At 42.1% G+C, this 23,397-nt stretch overlaps 1 protein-coding gene across 1 annotated transcript in view; it reads left to right on the plus strand.

The window, feature by feature from the left end:
* The window catches only part of LOC122787839 (dedicator of cytokinesis protein 7-like), a 4,057,077-nt gene that overhangs the window by 391,330 nt on the left and 3,642,350 nt on the right, over positions 1–23,397 (plus strand). The window contains exon 6 of the mRNA XM_044054755.1: positions 6,734–6,886. Coding sequence (XP_043910690.1) covers positions 6,734–6,886 — 153 coding nt within the window. The remainder of the gene's footprint in view (positions 1–6,733; positions 6,887–23,397) is intronic.

Genomic DNA, 23,397 nt, shown 5'->3' on the forward strand with positions numbered 1-23,397 from the left:
TAGAAATCACTGAGTCGGCTCCGATAAGGTTATCGGAACCGACAACTAGGAAAAGGTCTAGGTCACCGTCTCTTGGCTCCGTTCATTCGGCTCCAGCATCTCCCTTGCTGTCTGAATGGAGCCATAGGTCTCACTCCTCTAGGTCGTCGAGACTTTCGGATCATGACCTTCAGAGGGTAGTGAGTCGACTTCTTAAGTCCGAGGCACTGGCCCAAATGCTTCAGAGCCCGACTCATCAGTCGATGCTTAACCCTATTACTCAAAATGTTCCTCCTCCGACTCCTTTGAGTTCGGAGCCGGGGCGTTTCGGACCCGAGACTGTGGCAGCGTCGGAGCCGATACAATTGTCTTCGGCGCCGTCGTCTGCTCCGATTTCTTCATTGGAGGAATCTCGGCGCCGGACTTCCCTCGTTGGCTCCGAGGGGATGAGTGGCATTGGACCCTTGTCTGACCCCGCTCTCCCTCTCGGTGCTTCGGCGTTGGTGAGTTCGGCTCCGACATCGGCCTCGGAGCCATCACTGTCGGTGCCGAGGGAGGTTTTCAGCTTTTCGGAGCAGAGATTTCTGGCGCTGCCTGACAGGGGTGCTTTCGAGGTCATGCGGAGTGTGTTGGAACCTGGTTCAACTCCACAGTTGGCTCCGTCCGCCCCTCCCTCCTCGGTGCCTCAGGTAGTTTCTACTCACTCCCTCATCCCGGACCGCAGAGAGCCAGCTCCTCAAGAATCCCCAGTGGGGATCTCCTCCTCTTCCGAGGCCTCTCCTGAATTGGCAGGAGAGCCCCCTAGGAAGAGAAAGTGCAAGAGGAAGCACATAGACTCACCTGAGTCTGTCACCTCTGACACGGATTTAGAGGATTCTGAAGGTTCCCCCCATTCCCCCTCTGAAGATGTCTCCTTTGCAGACATCCTGGAGATCTTAAAACAGAGGGGGAATTGGCCAGCCCTCAACCCTTCAGAGGATGAATCTGTGTATCTTGAGGCGTTCGGCTCGCCCTTCCACCTCCTGGGTGTCCCCCTTGACCCCCTCATGCAGGTGGTAGCAAAAAAGGCCTGGACGGCTCCTGACTCTGTGGAACCCACCCCCAGGAGACCTTCAAAGTTTATTACGGCCCCAGCAGACAAACAATTTTTGACTAAAGGAGTTTCTGTGGATGCTATGGTGGTAGCTGCTGCCACCAAGAAGGAACTAGCTGATCCTTCAGTGCCTGTCCATCCTCCTAACAAGGAATCTAGGTCTGTGGACAGGTACGGGAAGCGGATGTTCTCGTCAGCGACCTTTTCGATCGTTAAGCTGAACTACCTCTGTCATTTCACTCGTCTTCAGAGAGACTTGATCAAGGAAGCGAGTGAGATGTTAAAGGACCCAACAGCTGCGGGTTTTCAGGATAAGATGAACGCTCAGCTGGCTACCCTCAATTCGATAGCTAACTCCTCCATGCGCCTCCTTTCATATGCGGCTGATGGAGCGAGCAGAGCCACAGGTACAGGTGTGGCCTTACGCCGGCATGCCTGGATGCGGCTATGCAATTTTGCGGACCCCTTCAAGACGTCTTTCACTAACTCCCCGTTTGATGGATCGTCTCTTTTTGGTCCTCAAGTGAAAGAAACATTGACAAGGTGCGAGACTGATGGCAAAACTCTTTCTGCCGTCGGAGTCTGTTTTTCTACTCCTTCTAGGCCTTACCCCAAGGGCCAGAAGGGTGGAAAGATGTGGTTCCGCAAACAATCTCAAGGAGCTTTACCTGAAGCACAGAGTCGGTTCCCCTCTAGAGGCAGAGGGGGGAACAATGATGGTAGACACCGCCCTAGAGGCAGGGGGGGTCCGCAGAACCAGGGCAATCGAGAAACCTTTTCTGACAAGCCTTTTCAACATCCCTGAGGTGTTGCCCGACTGTCCACCTTCGGAGGCAGTCGGGGGAAGATTATCACTGTACCCAGAAGCCTGGCGATCACTAACTCAAGACAAGTGGGTACAGTCCATCATTTCCGAAGGCTATTCCATTCCGTTCTTTCGCATTCCAAAACAATCAAAAAAGTCCCTTCCAAACGTTCCACCCGCTCAAAGGGAGCAAGCAGTGTTAGAAATCTCAAAGTTGCTTGCAAAAAGAGCCATTCAACCAGTTCCAGCAGACCAGCAAGAATCCAGAATCTACTCCAAATTCTTTTTGGTTCCAAAGAAAACAGGGGACTGGAGACCCATTTTGGATCTCAGCAACTTGAACAAGTCTGTCAAGAAAACAAAATTTCGGATGGTCACGCTGCAGTCCATCCTACCCTTATTGGGGAAGGACAACTGGATGTGCTCTATAGACCTCCAGGATGCGTACTATCATATAAAAATGAACAGACGCTCCAGGAGATTTCTCCGCTTCAGGTTGGGAACCAGTCATTTTCAATTCAGAGCCCTGCCCTTTGGACTCACCACAGCCCCCCGGGTGTTTACCAAATGCATGGCAGTGGTCGCCTCTCATCTGAGATGTCAAGGATTCCAGGTGTTTCCATACTTAGATGACTGGCTCCTTACAGCCCCCACCAAGCATCTTCTACTACTTGCCAGAGACTACGCCTTTCGCACTTTTCGAAAGCTAGGTATCTCAATAAATTGCGAAAAGTCTGTTTTGTCGCCTTGTCGTGCTATTACCTTCATAGGCGCAAATCTAGACACAGTCAGCATGTCAGCCAGACTCACAGACCAGAGGATAGCAGACATACACAAACAAGTCTCTCTTCTCCTCCACAGCAACAAAATCAAAGCCAGACTGGTCCTGAAAGTACTGGGGATAATGGCAGCTGCTATCCCTCTTCTTCTATTAGCCAGATTGCACATGAGAATCCTACAATGGATGCTCTTCACACAATGGTCATACCAACAACTTCCGATGTCCCACACCATTGTGATAACTCAAGCATGCAGGACTCACCTTCTTTGGTGGATTACATCCCCCCAGCTCTTCTTAGGAAGACCCTTTGTCCCTCCCCCTCCGGTTGCTACTCTGACAACGGACGCCTCCCTGATCAGGTGGGGGGGCATTATCAGGGCAGGATGGTCCAGGGCATATGGCAACCTTACGAACGCCATTTGCATATAAATGTTCTAGAGATGAGAGCAGTGCTTTTAGCGTTGCAGGCCCTTCAAGACTCTCTTCCTATAGGAACGATAGCAATTCAGACGGACAACATGTCTGTAGTGTGGTATATCAACAAACAAGGCGGAACCAGATCCTACCCCCTATGTCGAGAGGCACTCAGACTGTGGCAATGGGCGATTTCTTCTCAGCGGTTTCTGATAGCAACGCACATTCCCGGGAAGTCCAATGTCATTGCGGACAAATTGAGCAGAGCTATTCTCATGCCTCACGAGTGGTCTCCGAAAAATTCAGTGTTGGAGAAGGTTTTTCGAAAGTGGGGCCAGCCTTGCTGCGACCTTTTTGCTACTCCCCAAAACAGCAAGTGCGAAAATTATTTCACTCTCTTTACCCAACCAGGCCATCCAGCAGAGATGCTCTAGTCCAAGATTGGCCCCGGGGACTTCTGTATGCCTTTCCTCCCTTCCCACTAATTTCTCAATTGATACAGAAAGCCATCGCTCAGAAAGCTTCCTTGATCCTCATTGCACCTTACTGGCCTCGACAGGTTTGGTTCCCATTTCTACACCGTTTTCTGTTGGAGCAACCCTGGCATCTGGACCCAGTTCCAGATCTTTTGACCCATCAGTCGGGTCAGTTACATCGCTCCCTCCCTTCTCTGAACCTCACTGCTTGGTTCCTCCAATTCCAACCCTAGCCAGGCTTCCTCTAATATCTCACTCAGTTCGAGATATTTTAATAGCTTCCCATAAAACCTCCACTCGGAAGATTTATCTTAGTAAGTGGAAACGTTTTTCCTATTGGGCGCAGGGAAGGGACATAGACCCTTTCACTGCTTCTATTCAATCGATCCTTGATTTCTTAGCCGAACTTTTCCACTCAGGTTCATCTCCTTCTACTCTTAAGGTCCAATTGGCAGCTATATCTAACTTTCATGTTGGAATCTCAGAGTCTGCCATCATGTCTCACAAACTTTGCAAAGCCTTTTTGAAGGGAGTTTTTCTTCTCAAGCCTCCTATTAGCAATCCTCCTCCTTCTTGGGACCTTAACTTGGTTCTCACATCTTTGATTCTTCCCCCTTTTGAACTTGCGGCTTCGTGTTCAGTGAAATTGCTATCCTGGAAAACACTCTTTTTGGTAGCCATTACTACGGCTAGAAGAGTCTCTGAACTTCATGCACTCTGTAGTCGATCTCCTTACCTTTTGTTTCATAAGGATAGGGTATCCTTACGTACCAACCCATCCTTCTTACCCAAAGTAGCCTCTCCGGCAAACCTAAATCAAAACATTGACCTTCCTGTGTTTTTTCCTAACTATTCCAACAGGTCAGAACAAAAATTACATTGGCTAGATGTTCATCGACAATTAAGGTATTACTTGGACAGGACCAAACAAATCAGAAAGTCTGACCAACTGTTTGTTTCTTATGCAGAAGGCAGAAAGGGCCTTCCAGTTTCGAAAGTATCTCTCTCCAGATGGCTTACATCCTTGATTTCTTTTGTATATGAGATTAGGCATCAAAAGTTACCAAACAAACCTAAGGCTCATCCAACTAGAGCTTTGGCTACTTCCATAGCTTTCCAAGACAGACTGCCTATTGATACGATTTGAGCTGCAGCTACTTGGGCTACTCCTCATACTTTCATTTCTCACTATAAGTTGGATTTAGCTTCTAGACACAGAGCCAACTTTGGTTCCACTGTACTCAAGAGTCTGTTCCGATAGGCCACCCGGGACAAGGTGCTAGGGACGCGGTCCCATCCAGCAAGAATGAAGGCGAGATAGACAACTTAACATATAGAAGTTATGTACCTACCATAACGTTCCATGTTAGTTGTCTTCTTCTCGCCTTCTTTCTTGCGTCCCACCCTCCTTCCCCCTAGCCTGGACAGACCTAGAGGAGTTTGATTGTGACCTTTTTTTCCTACCACCTCTTTTTTGTATATATGTATATACTGTAATATGTATATATTCCCTCATCAGGTTGTAGGTCACCTTCTTCTGTCACTTTATAGAGGTGGGTTTCCCCTTTCCAGTGTTTCTGGATTTTTTCCTGGCTGGGCCTAGCTTACAAACGAGATCTGAGGTATTACCGCCTAGCATTGTGGGATAAAAGGGGAGCCTCGATCCGGTGGAACTAACTCTCGAGCTTTTAGAGTGGCCGAGTCGGAGCCGAGGATCGGCTCCGAACCCATCCAGCAAGAAAGAAGGCGAGAAGAAGACAACTAACATGGAACGTTATGGTAGGTACATAACTTCTATTTTTCTCAGTTGTGGGTGTTTATGATATTGGTGTATGTGATTTCATATATATTGTTTTATGCTTTGTGTGGTTTCTTAGTATGTTAGATATTACATATGTTCCTTGTTACAGTGTAATTTGTATAATGTGTCTGCTGTACCTCAATTTTATACTGTAGCTTTTCTCCCTAGGCCTTCAGCAAAAAATTATCTTTCTGGTTATTAAAGCAAAATATATAAGTTAACAATAAATGCAGAATGCTTTTCTTATTGATTGAATTAAAGATGTGAAGGAAGACCTCTGTGGTGGGCTGATCTGTTGCTATTTGCCAGTGTGTTTTGATCCAGTGGCTACTATATACAGTTATGTTACAGGCACAGTAGAATGATTGGGATAGGGGCCCACGTAAAATGGTGTATGTGGGTAAACCATACCATCTTGTGGTCCTTGAAAGTTAATAAGACATGCAGCTGCAGGGGTATAAGTACATACTCTGGAAGAGAAAAATGAATGAAACAGCTGGGATTTAGGATCTTTTCTACAGTATTTTTTACAGGTAAGCAACAGGGAAGTAAGAATCCTGAATAACATCATTCACTACTGCCAAACTTCTTTATGGCAACCTTCTTCAAATGTACTGAACTCTCTATGTACTTACATATTTATTAATAGCTTGTTTTTTTTTAACCTTATTCAATGGGTGGATCCATACAAGGACCCTTTTTAACCATGCCTTGATATACGTTTGGTATAGTGTGTATATGATTATTGTGCAGAATATTAAAATAATAGTGTACGTAATGGTCATTGATAGAGTTAAACAAGTAGGTGTATGAAGTGAGTTTTCGCTAGAGAGTAACAGATGAATGTAACTGTTGTGTTGGTGGACAAAGACTATACTGAATAAACATCTGATTAACCATCATAAATATGTACAGTAAAGGACAAGAAGTAAAAATAATATTCCCTAATGTACAGAATTTTTCAAATGGTTTAAATGCAAGTGTCATTCAAAACAAATATAGCAAAAAAAAAAGTATTGTGTATGGCATGCATGGTTTGCTGTTAATATAAGCTAAATCAAATAATGCTATACAGGGGGAAAATGGCATTTACTCTTTAATGCACAATGCAGGCTATAATATAAATTCCCTTTTGGTTATCCCATATTCTTTGCAGTCAATAAAAAACATCTTTTGTAAAGGTACAACCAGGTGATACCAACTTCCATAAGCCCAATTAAATTATGGTGTCTTTGGACTCTCTGCTATTTGAATCAAGTACCAGTTCTAGCACAGAACCATAATTGTTTAGAAGTTTGGAATGGGACTTGTTAGCTTCAGCAGATTTTGGAACATGCATTAATATAAGTGGTTTCCTTTAATATGGTGTTTAAATGCATTTCAGTGGTGTAGTTATGAGCTCCAAACAGACCTTCAGAGACTTTACCCTGGAAAGTGCAGTGTGGCAACACTTCAAGAAACCGACTTGCGAAATGAAAGAGCTCGTAAGACCAACCGTCAACAAGAACTGTTCCTGCTTTATCAAGCAAATGAGCAGGTAGGAATCTTAAATTTATTGTATGAGAACAATTACTAAATATAATATACTGTTATAACATATGAGTTGTTTTTGTTTTATGTCTCCAAAATTTACACAATAGAGAGAAATTAAGTTTTTCATGGAGATGTAACATTCCTTAAGGAGGCCCTAAAGTGTGACCTGTTTACCATAGTGTTGGTGCTCGGCCTCATACACCTCTCTAAACTGTACAAGATGAAGCCTGCTGTACTGCTTGAACAGGGCTCATGCCATGAATTTAGACAGGCTAGGCCTCTCACCCATGAAGTCGGCTCATGTTTAGAAATAACAACCTAGGGGATTATAATAGGTTTCAGAAAAAGTTCGGACAATATACTGTTAATATGAACATTGTCCCTTACAGCTGCAGAGTTGCTGGGAATGGACTCAGAAAATAAGCTTCAGTAAGGCTGCATCAATTACATTGTTACTGGTGCAATCATAGCTGTCCACGTCATGGGGTTCAAGCGATACATTATGCTACCAGAAGTTACCTCTAATGGAAGTCCATTAAGATTATAGGTGAAGAATAACCAATACTAGATCAAATAGAATGGTTGTGATTTATTAAAATTAATTATGTTTTGGGAACTGTCCCTAGGTTGATTATTTCATTACTTAGAAGTCAACTTTTTTTCTGCTTGTGTAAAATTCACTTCTGTATGTTCTAAACAACATTTAGCCATATCTATCTGAACTTTAACTGCATATAAGTAAGCACATTAAATTTAAAATAATAAAAAGACAGAGTAGTCCAAATTACCACTGTAATACAACTGTGAAGTTACATAGACTCATTTTTCTGGCTTAGCTCACATGCATAGTTCATCTGTACGTGTGTGTGTGTGTGTGTGTGTGTGTGTGTGTGTGTGTGTGTGTGTGTGTGTGTGTGTGTGTGAGAGAGAGACAACATGCACTTGTGTGCATCCATGCACGTAAGGCTGAAAAGCCTTTGACTAGAACAAAAGCTGCCTTCTGTGCTTACAGCTGTTTTCAGAAGGCCAGGATGAACAAAACTGCAGACATCTGCTTCATTCTGTTTGGGCTCCTTATTTATGACATTAATATCTGAATATAGCACCCTCTCTAGTACAAAAGTGTTGGCTTTATATAACGATGCATCTGTTTTCAAGAGATTTAGCAGCCAGGCCACTGAGAGTTCATTATGTCCTTTTCAGTGTTTGGCATGCACTTTTAGCAGCATTACTCAGTAGTGCAGGAAGCAACACTTAAACATGTGTGTATTTTAATAGGTGACGGTAAGCGAGATGTATGCTTTCAGTTTGCTGCCATTTGATTGTAAAGCCGTTCAGGATGCAAAAGACTGTGGCAGTGTCAGAAAAATGCAAATGTATCTTTTTTTCATATCGCCCCATCCCCACCTTTCTAGAAAGTAACAGCCTAGATACAGGTCAGGAGGTAACTGGTGGGTTAAACGGTAAGTTTATTCAAAACTACTTGTGATAGAAGTAATAGAATTATCTTGGATAGGGGTGCTAACAGGGAAGCCATAACAGTGCCTTTAAAGGGCAATTGCTCTGTGGAAATAAGTCTTCATAGGTCACAAAAGCAATGCAAATTCAAGCTTTATTTTCAATTCTTAAATATCATTCATGCTGATACTGCTCTTAGAGGATTTTGTATTTAGAGAAAAATAAATCTGTTATATTTATTTTGGCAACAGTTTAGGAAATTCTGAAGTACTTTTCTTGTTAATCAGAGCATCATCATCAGATCCCATCCTTGGATTGACTTTTTGTTCACTTAAAATGTTGCTTTTTGTTACAGGCTGTCAAGATAAAATATTAAAAGACATTGATGTCTGTGTAGTGACTGAGACATGATTAAAAATAGTGGATATGATTCCAGCTGTGCAGGGCTTTAACTCCTTCCACACATTTAGACCAGCTACTGGGCAGGACATGAAAAAAGGGTGAGATGTCAATATCTAGAAGCGACTCACATCAAGGGTGGTAAAGCAGTATGATGCATTAGAGCTTCTTCATTAACTAGGTATTGAACTCCCTCGATGACAAAAGAAAATCACAACGCCTGTCTGCAGGAGTTAGAATCACTCAGTAATAAACCCAGTACCATTTTCCTAGGTGGTTTAAACTATCCACTATAGACTGGGAAACCTGCACCACCGCTAGTGCACAAGCAAACAGTTTTCTGGGCTTTGTCGTTATAAATGCCCTGGAACGTCAGAGTACCTGTTAGGGGAAATAACAAATTGGTTCCTCTCCTTACTAATATGGTAGCACCTGTACCATCCCTTGTGTATCTCCATCACTTGTTACGTCTGACCATAAAGCAGTGTCCTTCGAAGTAAAACTGAAACCAGAGATCCTTTCCACACAAGGTACCTTCAGAAATGTCTTTAAGACAAGCTAGCCACTCCTAAATGATACACTAGCAACCAACAAATCCATACCAAACCCAGTTAACTCCATTGAATAAACAGAAGTGTACACCTCTAAACTATACCAGTGTAAACAGCTGCATAGATGCAACTGTACCCCATAGAAACAAGTACAGGTCAAACCCCAGAAACAAACTCACATGGTGAAACCATCATATCAACAACCTTTATAATAAGAAGAAAATATTTTTTGACAAAAAGTAAGAAGAGAAATTCCAGAATGTTAGAGCCCTTGTCACCAAAATAAACAACTCAGGAGCTTAATAAAATCCACCAAAGCCAAGTTTGCAGCTTAAATAACTAACCAAGCCAAAGACAACTGCATGGCCTGTTTTCATTATGTTTGTAATCTCAAAAGCACAACACAGCAATGTGTTGAGCTGATTGATATTACCTACACTGAGGCTGAAGATATAGCAAACCTACTGGCCAATAAAATTATCTCTAACTTTATCTCTCTCTCCCCTCCGTTTATTCTTCAAGATGTATCTGAAACTGTCTCGCCTTCAGGTATCTCACAATACCAATTCCTAAAAGTGCTATCAAAATCTAAGAATACTTCATTGATGGGTCCTGACAATATCCCTGGATGCATCTTAAATAACATGAAGCTCGAACTTTAGCCACACCCCTAACAACAATCTCAGCTTCCATACAGGTTTTGTACCAAGTGAATGGAGAACAGCTACATAGGTTCATAAGTTCATAGGTAGGTACTAGACTATTGGCCCTAGGGCCTATATAAGCCTAGCCAAACTGTACTCTGGCTTTTGCCACCTAAGAAAATTAATTTCCTGTGCCCCTGTCAAGCAGAGCCACAGAAGTGATCCCCGGGGTGAATTTCCTATCTCCCATCCAGTCATCAAGATTTTTCTTGAAGAGTGCTAATGAGGAGCTTTGTTTGATATAGATAGTAAAATGAAAAAAAGGCTTGCACCACTACGAAAAGTTCACTGAGAAATTCTGTTAAAATGTAGGTTTTAATAAAACGAAGAAATAAAAAGCACAAATCGTGCTGTTCAAGTTGCAGGTCAAACAGGATAAGCGCTTTCAGTTAAAAAAACCTTCTTCAGATCCTAGTGAGTAGACCTGACTTACTACTGTTAAATAAAGATCCTTAATTGTTTAACCAATCACATACAGCAATCAGATGCACGCCTTCCTTAAGCCTCCATTTCATTTTGTGATGGAAAATGGTCGGAAAACTAATACTACATTTAATGCAGGTATGCACAATCCTTTATTTGATATCAACATAAAGACTGGTGTGAATCAGAAACTGATTACAGACTGTAATGAAGAATTTGATAACATCTTTAGAGACGTTGAGAATGCAGCCTATAAGCTCAAGAGGCTGCAATGGCAGCGATTTCACATGGAAGCGTGTCTACATCATAATGTGATACCGAGGGGATTGAGAATTAGGTGTATGCCCAGCTATGGGAACACCTACCCCGATCTCCTGGCCAAATGGCAGGAGATTAACATAGAGACAAGCTTCTATTACATGCAGCTGCTAATAGACTACTTTATGCCACATGAAGATGAGATTTCTGCTCTTATTGAATGTAAGCAAAAGCAAATGGAAACTATGCGATTACCCGATAGCTGCTTGTTTAAGCTAGAAACCCTGCAAGATAAATTGGAAACTTATGAGAAAAAATTGAAAAATATAAAAATTAACAAACTGAAGAGAGATTATTTTGATTTTACTAACGGTCGCCTGTTTGAGTGGCCAAGGGATAAGAGAGCACCAGATAGAAAAGAACGCTCTGACAACATGGGAAATGTACCTGTCACATGCAGGACTGTTTCTAGTGTGACTATACATGCTGAAGTACATAGTAATATACACACTAATGGGCAACATCCTGAATTAGCCTCTCGCAATACTCCTAACAATAGGACTAATGGTAGTATAGTTAACAATGACTCTGGTATGCTCGAGGTCATTACATCGCTAACGGAAAATGATAATGCAGCAAATGTAGACACTGCACCTGCAGGAAGCATTCAGCCTTCAAGTGAAATAGTTCCGAGTGTGATACCAAAGAAGGGATCTGTCCATGCACCTTTGTTACAGCAACTCCCTTTTTTATTAACACAGAAAAATGTCGGGAGATCCAGGTCAGAAAGCAGAGAGAGAAAAAAGAGAAAGGTAACTTAATCGATTTCGTTGGTAATTAATATATCCAATTATGAGCTGACAGCTACCCAATAGAGTGTTCTGCAAAGAGGCTTGAGCTTCATACCCTCAATACGTTCTGACCTGAGTGAGTTAGCGACAGACTTAAGGTGCTTTGGTAGGAACGCTATGTTGAAGTGTCTTTTTGACAATGAAAATACTGGTACAAACTATACATCGTCTGTGTTGAAAAAAACAAGTTCCTTTGTCCCCAGTAATCATCCCACTGTGGAGATGTTCTTACGGTTATGTGAGAATGAGGTGTTTGAACGGAGGTCAAAAGGAAAAAGTAAACACTATTACAATTTAACACAGGATGAGTCTCAGGCGTTAAAAGAATTGCAAACAATGAAATAAATTATTTTCAGACCAGCTGACAAAGGAGGAGCTTTAATAGTGATGAATTCAATACAGTATGACCAGAAAATGCAGGATATGTTAAGCCATATGATACATACCACAAAATCGAGAAGTATCAAGTAGACAGATTGATTTCCTCAGTAAAGAATGCCCTGTATGACAAATTAATGACCAGAGCAATTGATAAAAATCTATATGACTTTCTTGAAATGGTATATCCAACTATACCTGTTATCAAAGGGTTGCCTAAGATTCATAAGAACAGTGTTGACCCCCCTCTGAGACCGATAGTTTCGGGGAGAGGATGGGTCACTGAGCCCATTTCAATCTATGTGGAAACTGAACTCAAGAAGTTATTGCCTTTCGCACATACTGTATTGAGGGACACTGGTCATCTGCTGGAGAGACTGTATGAAAGAATGGAGCAAGAAAGCTCCATAGGCAACCTCATTTTGGTGACGATGGACGTCAACAATTTATTCACTTGCATACCCAATGATCTAGGAATAGAAGCAATAAGGGACTTTGCCTTTCATTTTGAAGTAAACATGGATGTGAATCTAGTATGCAGCTTCCTGGAATTGGTCCTGGAGAGCAGTGTGTTCCTCTATGGTGAGAGCTACTATTGGCAGAAATGGGGGGTAGCCATGGGCACCCCCTGTGCAAACAGCTATGCCAATATAGTCCTAGCTGAATGGGAAAGGCAATGGGAAATGGATACGAAAAATGAATAGAAGGAATGCATCATCTTTTACAATAGGTTTGTGGATGATGTTATATTCCTGTGGAAGGGCAGTATGCAACACCTAATGAGTTTGTCAACTACTTAACAAGTATGACTAGCTTTCTAAGATTCGAAGTGAAAACGTCAGAAAATGAGATAATAATGAAAAACAATTAGTCATGAGTAAGGCAAAGCAATGTCCATTCGATACAGCAAAGGGCAACCGTACTACTCGAAACGGAAGCAGAGTGATGTGAAGAAAGGTGGGAACAGCAACAGTCTCAGATGCATGATGACCTACAGCACTGACTGATGTCCGTGAAACCATCAAGAAATTTTGGCTAGTCTTAACTGCTGACAGCAAAATTAAGAGAATAGTAGGGGAAACACCAAAGTTTGGTTATAAAAACAAGAAGAACTTAAAGGATTTATTGTGCAACTATGATGGAATACCTAACAAGCAGAGTACAGAAGGAAGAAATAGGTTAGGAACTTGGAAATGTGGCTTTTGCAAAGCTTGCAGCCACATTAAATGTTCCAGCAGTTTTGTTCATCCGGTAACTAACAAATGCTATAAGTTCTCTGGTTTTGCTAACTGCAACACCAAGAATGTTATATACGTTGGCACTTGTAATTTGTGCCAAGCCTATTATGTAGGAAAGACCAATAGAAAGTTTAAGGAACGGATACTTCGCCATCTGTTATACATCAAGAATAAAGTGGTAACCAATACCTTATATGGACATGTGTCTGAAAATCCAGGGCATTCATTTAGCTTTATGGTTATCTCAGATGTGACTACTAACCTTCGTGGAGGATCCATTGTCAAGAAAACTGAAATGGAAGAAAGCAAATGGATCATGAACCTCAGAGCTAATTTGTTTCCAGGGCTCAACAGAGTAGTTCCTATTAAACCTATTTTGAAAGAGAGAAGCCTAATTAAGAAATGAAATGGAGGCTTAAGGAAGGCGTGCATCTGATTGCTGTATGTGATTGGTTGAGCAATTAAGGATCTTTATTTAACAGCAGTAAGTCAGGTCTACACACTAGGAATTGAAGAAGGTTTTTTAACTGAAAGCGCTTATCCTGTTTGACCTGCAACTTGAACAGCACAATTTGTGCTTTTTATTTCTTCGTTTTATTAAAGCCTACATTTTAACAGAATTTCTCAGTGAACTTTTCGTTGTGGTGGAAGCCTTTTTTTCATTTTACTACTTTTGCCTATTAAGGCTTCCTCTGGAGGTGGTTTTTGGTTTGGTTGTTTGTGTTTGATATAAATAGGTAGTTTGTTCCAGAGTATGGGAAGTCTCTGGGACAGGAATCTATCCCTCCAGCATATTCTGTTTATTGTGGTGACAAGGTTTAGGTCCCTAGAGCATGTAGCTCGGAGGGATTGGGATTTCTTTACGTGGAGTATGTCCAACAGCTCTGGGTTTGACATAGCTTTGTATATTAGGCAGAGATCGCCTCTGAGTAGGCAATATGTGACAGAGTAAAGCTGGAGTTTTTTGAGACGGTCTGCGTAGGGCATCTGTTTGAGGCTGGTAATCCTCTTTATGAGGTATTTCTGTGGCCTTTCCAGTTGTTGTAGATGTCTTGTGAGGTACATACCAAAAGGGGCGTTGTACTCTATAATGGGTCTAATGAGTGATGAGTAGAGGGGAACAATGACCTCTTTTTTCCTGGATGAGAAACCTTTTGTGATGAGGTGTGCCACGTAGAAGGATTTCCTGACTACTGTGGCGATGTGATTATCAAAGGAGAGACTACTGTCCACCTGTGTCCCAAGGCCTCTTATCACACTTTTGGTGTTAAGTAGACTACCGCCTATGTGGTAGTTCATGGGTACAGAGTTTTTACCAAAAGGGATGACAGTGCACTTTTTGGCATTGAGCTTGAGGCCATGGCTTTGACACCAGGCATCTGTCTCAGTGAGGCCCTTTTGTAGGATGTCCACATCATTAGGAGTGTTGATTATGGCTCCTAGTTTGCAGTCATCTGTGAACTTTGTTAGCTAAAGACCTTCTGTGTTAGCCTGTACTTCAGAGAAGTAGATACCAAACAGGAGAGGACCTAGGACTGAACCCTGTGGTACTCCACTTGTTACTGGTCTGAAGTTGGATTTAGAGTCTGCTACTTTCACAGTGTGGGTTCTGTCAGTGAGCCAGTTGGCAACCCATCTTGTGACATAGGCATTTGTATCTAGTTTAGTGAGTTTGTCTATAATTCCAGAGTGGGGGATGGTGTTGAAAGCCTTGGCGAGATCTAGATAGGCTGTGTGAACCATCTTACCCTCATCTACAGCTTTGGTGACTGCTTCAAAGAAGTCTGTCAGGTTTAGGAGACATGATCTGCCTTTTACAAACCCGAACTGGGTAGGATCTAGAGTTTAGAGATTACCAATGTCATTGTTTATAAGGTCCATGATGATACGCTCCATAGCCTTGTAGACCAGGCTCATCAGGCTAATGGGGCAGTAGTTCCCAGGGTCCATGGTGGCTCCCCCTTTGTGGGGTGGGATAACCATTGCTGTGCACCATTCAGTGGGCACAAAGCCTGAGGTGAGGCTATGATTGAACATGGTACTTATTTGGGATGCCAGTTCGTTCTGTAGTTCATGTAGAACACAGCCTGGGATGCTGTCAGGTCCCATGGATGCTGTGTTCTTAGCTTTGGAGAGTGTGTTTTTTACCTGTGCAGCCATGATTACAGGTACTTTGCATTCTTCCAGTATAGAGATGGGCCCTTTAGAGGATGAGAGAGGGATAAAGTTAGCACTGAACCTGTCTGCCAGGATGTTGGCAATATCAGATGATTCTGTATATTTAATGCCATTGTGCTATGAGATTTTTGACATAGCTATAGAATGTTTTGTGGTTGTCTTTAGAATTAGTGGCGATTTTGTTTTTGTAACTAACTTTGGAGGATTTTATGAGGGATCTCAGCTTCTTACTGAGGCTGACCACAGAGTTCCTCCAATCATGGGATTTTACTCTTTTTTGCAACAGTTTCTTTCTTCTGTTGTAGAGTTTGTTTATAGCATGGGACCACCAGATTGGCTTCTTTTTTTGGAGGATAGCATCTTGGTTCTGTTAGGGATTGCACGATCCATGCACTCGTGTAAGTGCTTATAAAGTGCAATTGTATAGGATTCAGCAGTCATTTCTCTATTGTCCGTCAGCTTGGGTGTCGTGAGGTTTGCCACTTCTGTCTTAAGAAGCATGAAGTTGGCGTTGGAGAAATTTTTTATGGTGGTTTCCCTAACGGGGGGTGGGGGTGGGATGTGGATGTCTAGAGTGATTTGCTTGTGGTCGGATCTGACCAACGAGGAATTGACCTCTGGTGTGGAACACCAGTTGCCCATGTTGGTAATGACCAGGTCTAGGATATTGCTACCCCTGGTGGGGGTGTGGATAAGTTGATCCGAGGCATTGGAATTTATGAATTCCAGAAAACGTTGACCACAAGAGTTGGTACATCAGTAGTTTTCCCAGTTAATGGTGGGATAGGTGAAATCACCCATTATTAGGGTGTTAGGTTGTACCCTAATATTTTCCAGTGTATAAAGAAATGAGGAATGGGAATCCTGGGGCATGGTGGGGGATCTGTAGCAAGTTACAATTTGCATTGCAGTCTTGCCCAGAGTTAGTTGCACTTGGATAATCTCAGATGCATTATGCTGAGCAACTAGCCTGGAGGTGTGGATATCCTTAATGAATATGGACACGCCTGTGTCTTTAGTGCTTTGGTCCAGGTTAGGTGGCCGAAAGGTGTAGTATTAATTATAGCCTGGTAATGCAGGGGTGCTGTCTGGAGCCCTGAACCAGGTCTCTGTCACTGCACAGATGTCGATGTTCTCTATTTTAAGTTGTGCCTCGAGTGAGTGCATTTTAAGGTTTAGACTTCTAGCATTAAGTAGCATTACCCTCAGATTTTGCTTGCTTGTACCTGTTACAGTGGTGAATTTGTCATTTGAATGTTGCCTAAAAAGGCACTATAGGGGTGGCAAGAGCCTTAGCCAGTATCCAGAATCCCAAGGGTGACACATGCAGGCCATGTCTGGCAAAACATCGTGGTTTGTCGATCATGTCATCCCAGGCAGACAGATACTGGATCCAGTTAGAATGACACCAGAAGCTTAGCCAATTGTTGAAGTCAATCATTTTGTCCTTGTACTGTGGTATCATTTTGGGTGATGGCAGGATGCTACTCAGGGATAGGGTCATACCTGCCTGGGCTACAAGATCAGAAAGCTCCTCCATGTCTCTTTTCATGTAGTCCAGGGAGGTACGTCTCAGGCATTCACACCAATATGGATAATGACAGAGTCATATTTATACTTGCTGTGGAGTGACCTGAGTGCATGCGTTATGTGGCGAATTCTGGCACCTGACAGGCAGCTGACAGTAACTTTCTCCTTGTTTAGCCTGGTGAGTAGAACATCTGTGTGCCTGACTATAGAGTCACCTATGACTAGAGTGTTGGGTACGTTGTTAAGCCTTATGTGCTTTGGTTGAGTGGCACACTGAGTTTGTGGGCTATGTGTCATTTGGGTTGTGTTGGGGGGTGGAGGTTGCTTGCGTTTCTACTTTGGAGGTCCCTGTTGCTTGGGTAGATTTTTTTTTTGAGAGTCATGTATTTTTATGTGTGTGTTTTGGTGGTGTAGGTTTTTAGGGACTATGTGATGAGTATGATGTGGTGCAAGTGTTCTGCATAAAGGAGGACCTCCCACAGACCCATAAGTCTGACCAACCTCATATACAAAGTCATGGAAAGACTTATCATGGAATTATTCAATTTGGACATAGGGAACCTCCAAACACTGGACCTATTTGAGTTTGGATCTGTCAAGGACAGGTCATGCTTACTTAATCTGGTATATTTTTTTTAAATGTCACCAAATAATGGATGAAGAAAAAATGGTACACATCACTTACCTCAGCCTGGCTAAAGCTTTTGACATAATTCCCCACTCAGGCATAGTATCAAAATAGGGTAGGTTACCTTTACAAAGAGACCAGCCAGCAGTGCAGTCCCCAAAGGTTCTGTGCTGGGACCTAACCTGTTTGACATGTACTTTTCTGAAATAAAATGCAGTACCAAAGGGCTCTGGCTGACTAAATTTGCAGATGACTGCAAGCTAGAAGCAGTCATTGAATCCCTAAATGACTTAGCCATCCTGCAGGAAGGTTTGTCTCAAATAACTGGTGCCAAAATCATGGACTGAAACTAAATACCAAAAAATACATTATTTTATCCTTTGGCAATACACCCCTAAGTGATGACCCATTTATTCAAGATTTGGGAAATGATGTGGGCATTGGCCTAACTTTGGCTAACATGTTCATTGTTGTAAGAAAGTTCTTCTATATTGTTTAGCTTATAAACAAAGGGATAGTCCCTAGGTTCAGGGATGCCATAGTCCCCTTTACTCCGCCCTCATTAGGTCAAATATTGAACAGAATGCCCCCTTTGGCATGTATCTATCCAGACACATACAACAACTGGAACACCCACAGAGAAACCTTAATAAAAGGATACAAGGCCTAAACAACATGTTTTACATGGACTGACTCAAAGCCCTGTCACTATACTCTGCATCCTACATACTGCTAAGAGGTGACCCGTGTCTGGCATACAAGGCATCCTCTGACCCATTACTATGGATTTACTGCACATCAGTAAGTCAAATGGCATCAGATATACTCAGTCTAGGGATCTAAACCTCTTCTGCAACATCAACAGAATGGTTTGGAGGAAAAGGTATACATTACAGAGGATACCAGAGCTGTGGAACACATTCTCCATACACATAAAGTTCATCCCTGTCCATATTGAAGCACAACTTATCTATGGATGGGAAACAGAAAATTTACCCCATGGCTGCCCTGTGTACTACTAATGGAGAGAAGCATGCTTTATTCCATGTATGGATCCCCTCAAATTATCTGTGGTGTGATCCCATTTATTCTCATTAGGGGTAATATATATAATTAATCGACCATGGGATGAGTAAGACCAGTCAGTAACCAAATGAGATAGATTAATTCAAGGCTTAACATGGCCTGCAAGGGAAGCTAGCCTAGTACTTACCTAGGAACCTGTATGTTTGCAGACTTCCTTGCTGTTTTTTTGAATTTCATTGAACAGATTTTGAGCAGGAAGGATGTTTTACAAAAAAAAAATTCTAATTTTAAAAAACAAATGCTACAGCAAGACCATGCAAAGAATGCTACCTGGCTTTCTTACAATGACTCAAACTATTGTACAGCAGATTGCAAGAGCTAGTATGAAATAAATCAAAGTCTAGATGTTCTAATAAAAGATTATATCATCCTTAAATTATGTATCTGGATTTAGTGTTCAATATGTAACAAGCATTCAAGCATAAAAGGACAGAATTGCAACCCGAAGTCAACACCGTGCAGCTTCAGTTTGGAAATTATCCATTTTCTTTCCTTTGGAGTTCAAAGAACTAGTATGCTGTTTTAAAGATTCTTCAGTAGGTGCACCCATCCATAGTACTTTCTACAGCATCCCCCTGATGTCTTGTTTGAGGGTCCTTCTTTCTCTAAACCATAATTTATTCAGACCTATCTCTGTCTGGTGAAATCGGTGAGGAACCATCAGTGTGCCCATGAAGCATTATTTTTTTTTTCTCTTTAATCTTTGCGACGTTGTACATGCAGTGGTGCCACAATAACAAAACTAATTTTTACATATGCAAAAGTTACCAAAACTTTTTTTAAAACTACTTCTGCTGTGAGAAGTACTGGTTGTTAGTTTCTCATTTGTTACCCATAGGCCATGCTAAGATTTCAGCTCACAGAATTGTACTTGAGTTATAGCGATAAGCAAACCTTAAATAAAATTTAGGAGAACTTTAGTACTAAGAATCCTCACTGGAATGTATTGACCAGTATTAGAGAATGGGCAACCTGCACATCCCACTCCTGAATGGGGAATAAATGAATGCTCTCCTGCAGAGTGATAATGTGCAGACAATGCCCTGTGAAAAACAAGTCTGTTGACTCATAACACCATGTTAAGGTGCCGTGAAGCTCAGACAATAATAAAAAAAAGCAAACGGCAACCATATGTTCTTACAATTGCTAAACAGCACTTGTAAAAAAGCAAAGTTTTTCTATTTTCTAAATTAACATGTGTTTTATGTGTGCATGTGTGTTCGTGCATGTTCATCAGTGCAGATCAGTGAGAGGAAGAGAGACAAAGACATCATTAGACAGAGAAACAGAGGTATCACGTTTTGAGAAGCAGCCCATAAGTATGACTTTTCTAAACAAAGAGAAATGTGACACTCTCTCTCTCTGGCATTATAGGCTGACTTTAATCCTCACCGATTTTACTAACAAATCTAACATTCTACTGAAGGGCAGGGCAGAACCATGCAGCAAGATCATGGACAGTTGAGCAGCATGTGGGGGGGGGGGGGGGGATACATTGTGTGCTGTGTTCATTTTTCCATTTATTTGCTCACACTAAGACATCTGACCTGTATTCACTTAAACTGTCTGTAACTCCGGGTATATGTGTGGAGGTCAATCTGTGTTTGTGTGTATCAGTCTGTGTGTGCGAGTCTTGTGCATATGGACATTAAATACTTACATAACTTATATTTTGGATGTAAAATATTTCCTCTAACAATTACATATGCTGCAGCAAATTTGAAACATTGGGTGGAGGAACTAGTTTACATTTAAAAAAAGTACAGAGTAATAAAAACAAACAAATAAAAAAATAATTTAACAGCCCATTCAATGAGTTCCCACCAGGGTGGACATTATCAGGGAATTGATGCCCTCCCAGGGGTGGTAAGGCCTTCTGCCTGGGAGTCTGGGTTCATAATACCTGTGGGCATGTTAATTCCTTGATAATGTCCAGTCTGTTGAGCATTATTACTAGGTTTTTTTAACGAGACATAGATTCTTAGACTATAACATAGGTAGAGGCATGTTTATATGAATGATGAAACCTATGTCCGCATTTAAAGATCTACTGAGATATCTGTCTGGGGAAAAATAATCATATAAAACTATTTTACTGTATTAATTTACATTTTGTATATTTCATATAGAGCTTAAACTTGGACTTGTCATTCTTAAGGAAGTTTGATAAATGCTAATGATATAACAGATGATGCCTTTTGTTCAAATGCTCATCTGTTGTCAGCAGGATCCGTGTTGGATCATTTGCTGAGTATTGCACATATTCAGTATTAACTACAGTCTTGCCACCTTTTCTCAAATAGTTCTTCACTTTGCTTGGCTTGGTAGGAGTCAGAAGAGGACTGTTAGAACATGATTACTAATAAGATACTTTCACTGTTACTGATTCTCAGCTGAGCTTATGATGCAGATAGAATATATTTCCTTCTTCAGAAATGTTCAGAACTTGTAAGCACTAAATAACCTACTAATTACTGCAGCACATAACCTTCCTCATTACCTAGAGGAAAACAGTTTTGGTACTTACTTTCCTCACTTGCTTAGAGAAAAACAGCTCTTGTACTCACTTTCCTCACTAATCTAGAGGAAAATAGTTTTTTATTCAGGCATGTCCAAGGGTCACCTCCCAGTGTTCTCTCCTGTCTATCTGATGAATCTGGGCATCTTGGGGCAATGTAGAAATTACCTCATGTACACAGACAACCCTTTCCTCCTATCACCCAACACTACAACATGAGACAGATGCACTTATCTAGCCAAACTGGAGGTAAAGCTCTCTCCAGTCAAGACTGAACTTGACAGTAAAGAGGAGAAGGTAAACACTTGCACCAGACCACACTCATCATATAGTCTCACTAAATCTACACCACCAAAATCCACACATAGAAACACAAAAACATTCACAGAGGCTCTCAATAATAATTTGCTCAAGCAACAGAGACCTCCAAAGCAGAAATTCAAGCAACCTCCACCCCCCCAACACAACCCAAATGACACATAGCCCGCAGACTCAGTGTGCCACTCAACCACAGCCAATAAGGCAAAACAATGTACCCAACACACTAGTCATAAGTGACTCTATAGTCAGGCACACTGATGTCCCACTCACCAGGCTAAACAAGAAGAAGGTTACTGTCAGCTGCCTGTTGGGTGCCAGGATCTGCCACATAACCCATGCACTCAGGTCACTCCACAACAAGTACAAATATGACTCTGTCATTGTCCATGTTGGTGTGAACGACCTGAGACGTACCTCCGTGGACTACATGAAAAGAGACATGGAAGAGCTTTCCGATTTTGTAGCCCAGGCAGGTATGACCCTAGCCCTGAGTAGCATTCTGCCATCACCCAGAATGATGTCGCAGTACAAGGACAAAATGATTGACTTCAACAATTGACTAAGTTTCTGGTGCCATTCTAAAGGGATCTAGTATCTGTCTGCCTGGGATGACATGGTCGACCATGATGCTTTGCCAGAGATGGCCTGCACTTGTCACCCCTGGGATTCCAGATACTGGCTAAGGTTTTTGCTGCCCCTATAGTGCCTTTTTAGGCAAGGTTTAAATGACAAATTCACCAATGTAACAGGAACAGGCAAGCAAAAACTGAGGGTGATGCTACTCAGTGCTTGAGGTCTAAATCTCAAAATGCACTCACTCGAGGCACTCCTTAAAATGGAGAACAACGATATCTGTGCAGTGACTGAGACTTGGTTCAAGGCTCCAGAGAGCACCCCTGCACTACCAGGCTACAACTCATACCACACTTTTCAGCCATGTAACCTGGACGGAAACACCAAAGGCGGAGGCGTGTCCATATTCATTAAGGATATCCACACCTCCAGGCTAGTTGCTCAGCATAATGCAGCCGAGGTTATCCAAGTGCAACTAACTCTGGGAAAAACTGCAATCCATTGTAGCTTGCTACAGATCACCCACCATACCCCAGGATTCCCACTCCTCTTTTCTTGATGTACTGGAAAATATTAGGGTTCAACCAAACACCCTAATAATGGGCGATTTCAACTACCCCACCAGTAACTGGGAAAACTACTCATGTACCAACTCCTTCGCTCAACGCTTTCTGGAATTCATAAACTCCAATGCCCTGGATCAACTTATCCACACCCCCACCAGGGGCAACAATATCCTAGATCTAGTCATTACCAACATGAGTGACTGGTATTCCACACCTGAAGTCAATGCCTCATTGGTCCGATCCGACCATAAGCTAATTACCCTAGATATCCACATCCTGCCCCCACCCCCCATTAAGGAAACCATGGTAAAAAATTTCTCCAAAGCCAACTTCATGCTTCTTAAGACAGAAGTGGTGAACTTCATGACACCCATGCAGATGGACAATACAGTTACGACTACTGAATCCTACACAATTGCACTTTATAAGCACTTACATGAGTGCATGGATTGTGCTATCCCAAACAGAACCAAGACGCTATCCTCCAAAAAAGGAAGCCAATCTGGTGGTCCCCTGCCATAAACAAACTGTATAACAGAAGGAAGAAACTGTTGCAAAAAAGAGTAAAATTCCATGAGTGGAGGAGCTCCCTGGTCAGCCTCAGTAAGAAGCTGCGATCCCTGATAAAATCCTCCAAAGCTAGTTACGAAAACAAAATCGCCACTGATTCTAAAGACAACCACAAAGCGTTCTATAGCTATGTTAAGAATCTCAATGGTAACACTCAGATCTGCTCTGAGTTACAGCACAATGGCACTAAATATACAGACCCAACTGATATTGCCAACATCCTGGCAGATAGGTTCATTGCTAACTTTACCCCCCTCTCACCCCCTAAAGAGCCCATCTCTATAC

This window comes from Protopterus annectens, chromosome 13.part0 (genome assembly GCF_019279795.1).
Source record: "Protopterus annectens isolate FY-2018-M chromosome 13.part0, PAN1.0, whole genome shotgun sequence".
In the NCBI taxonomy this organism is placed as follows: Eukaryota; Metazoa; Chordata; order Ceratodontiformes; family Protopteridae; genus Protopterus; species Protopterus annectens.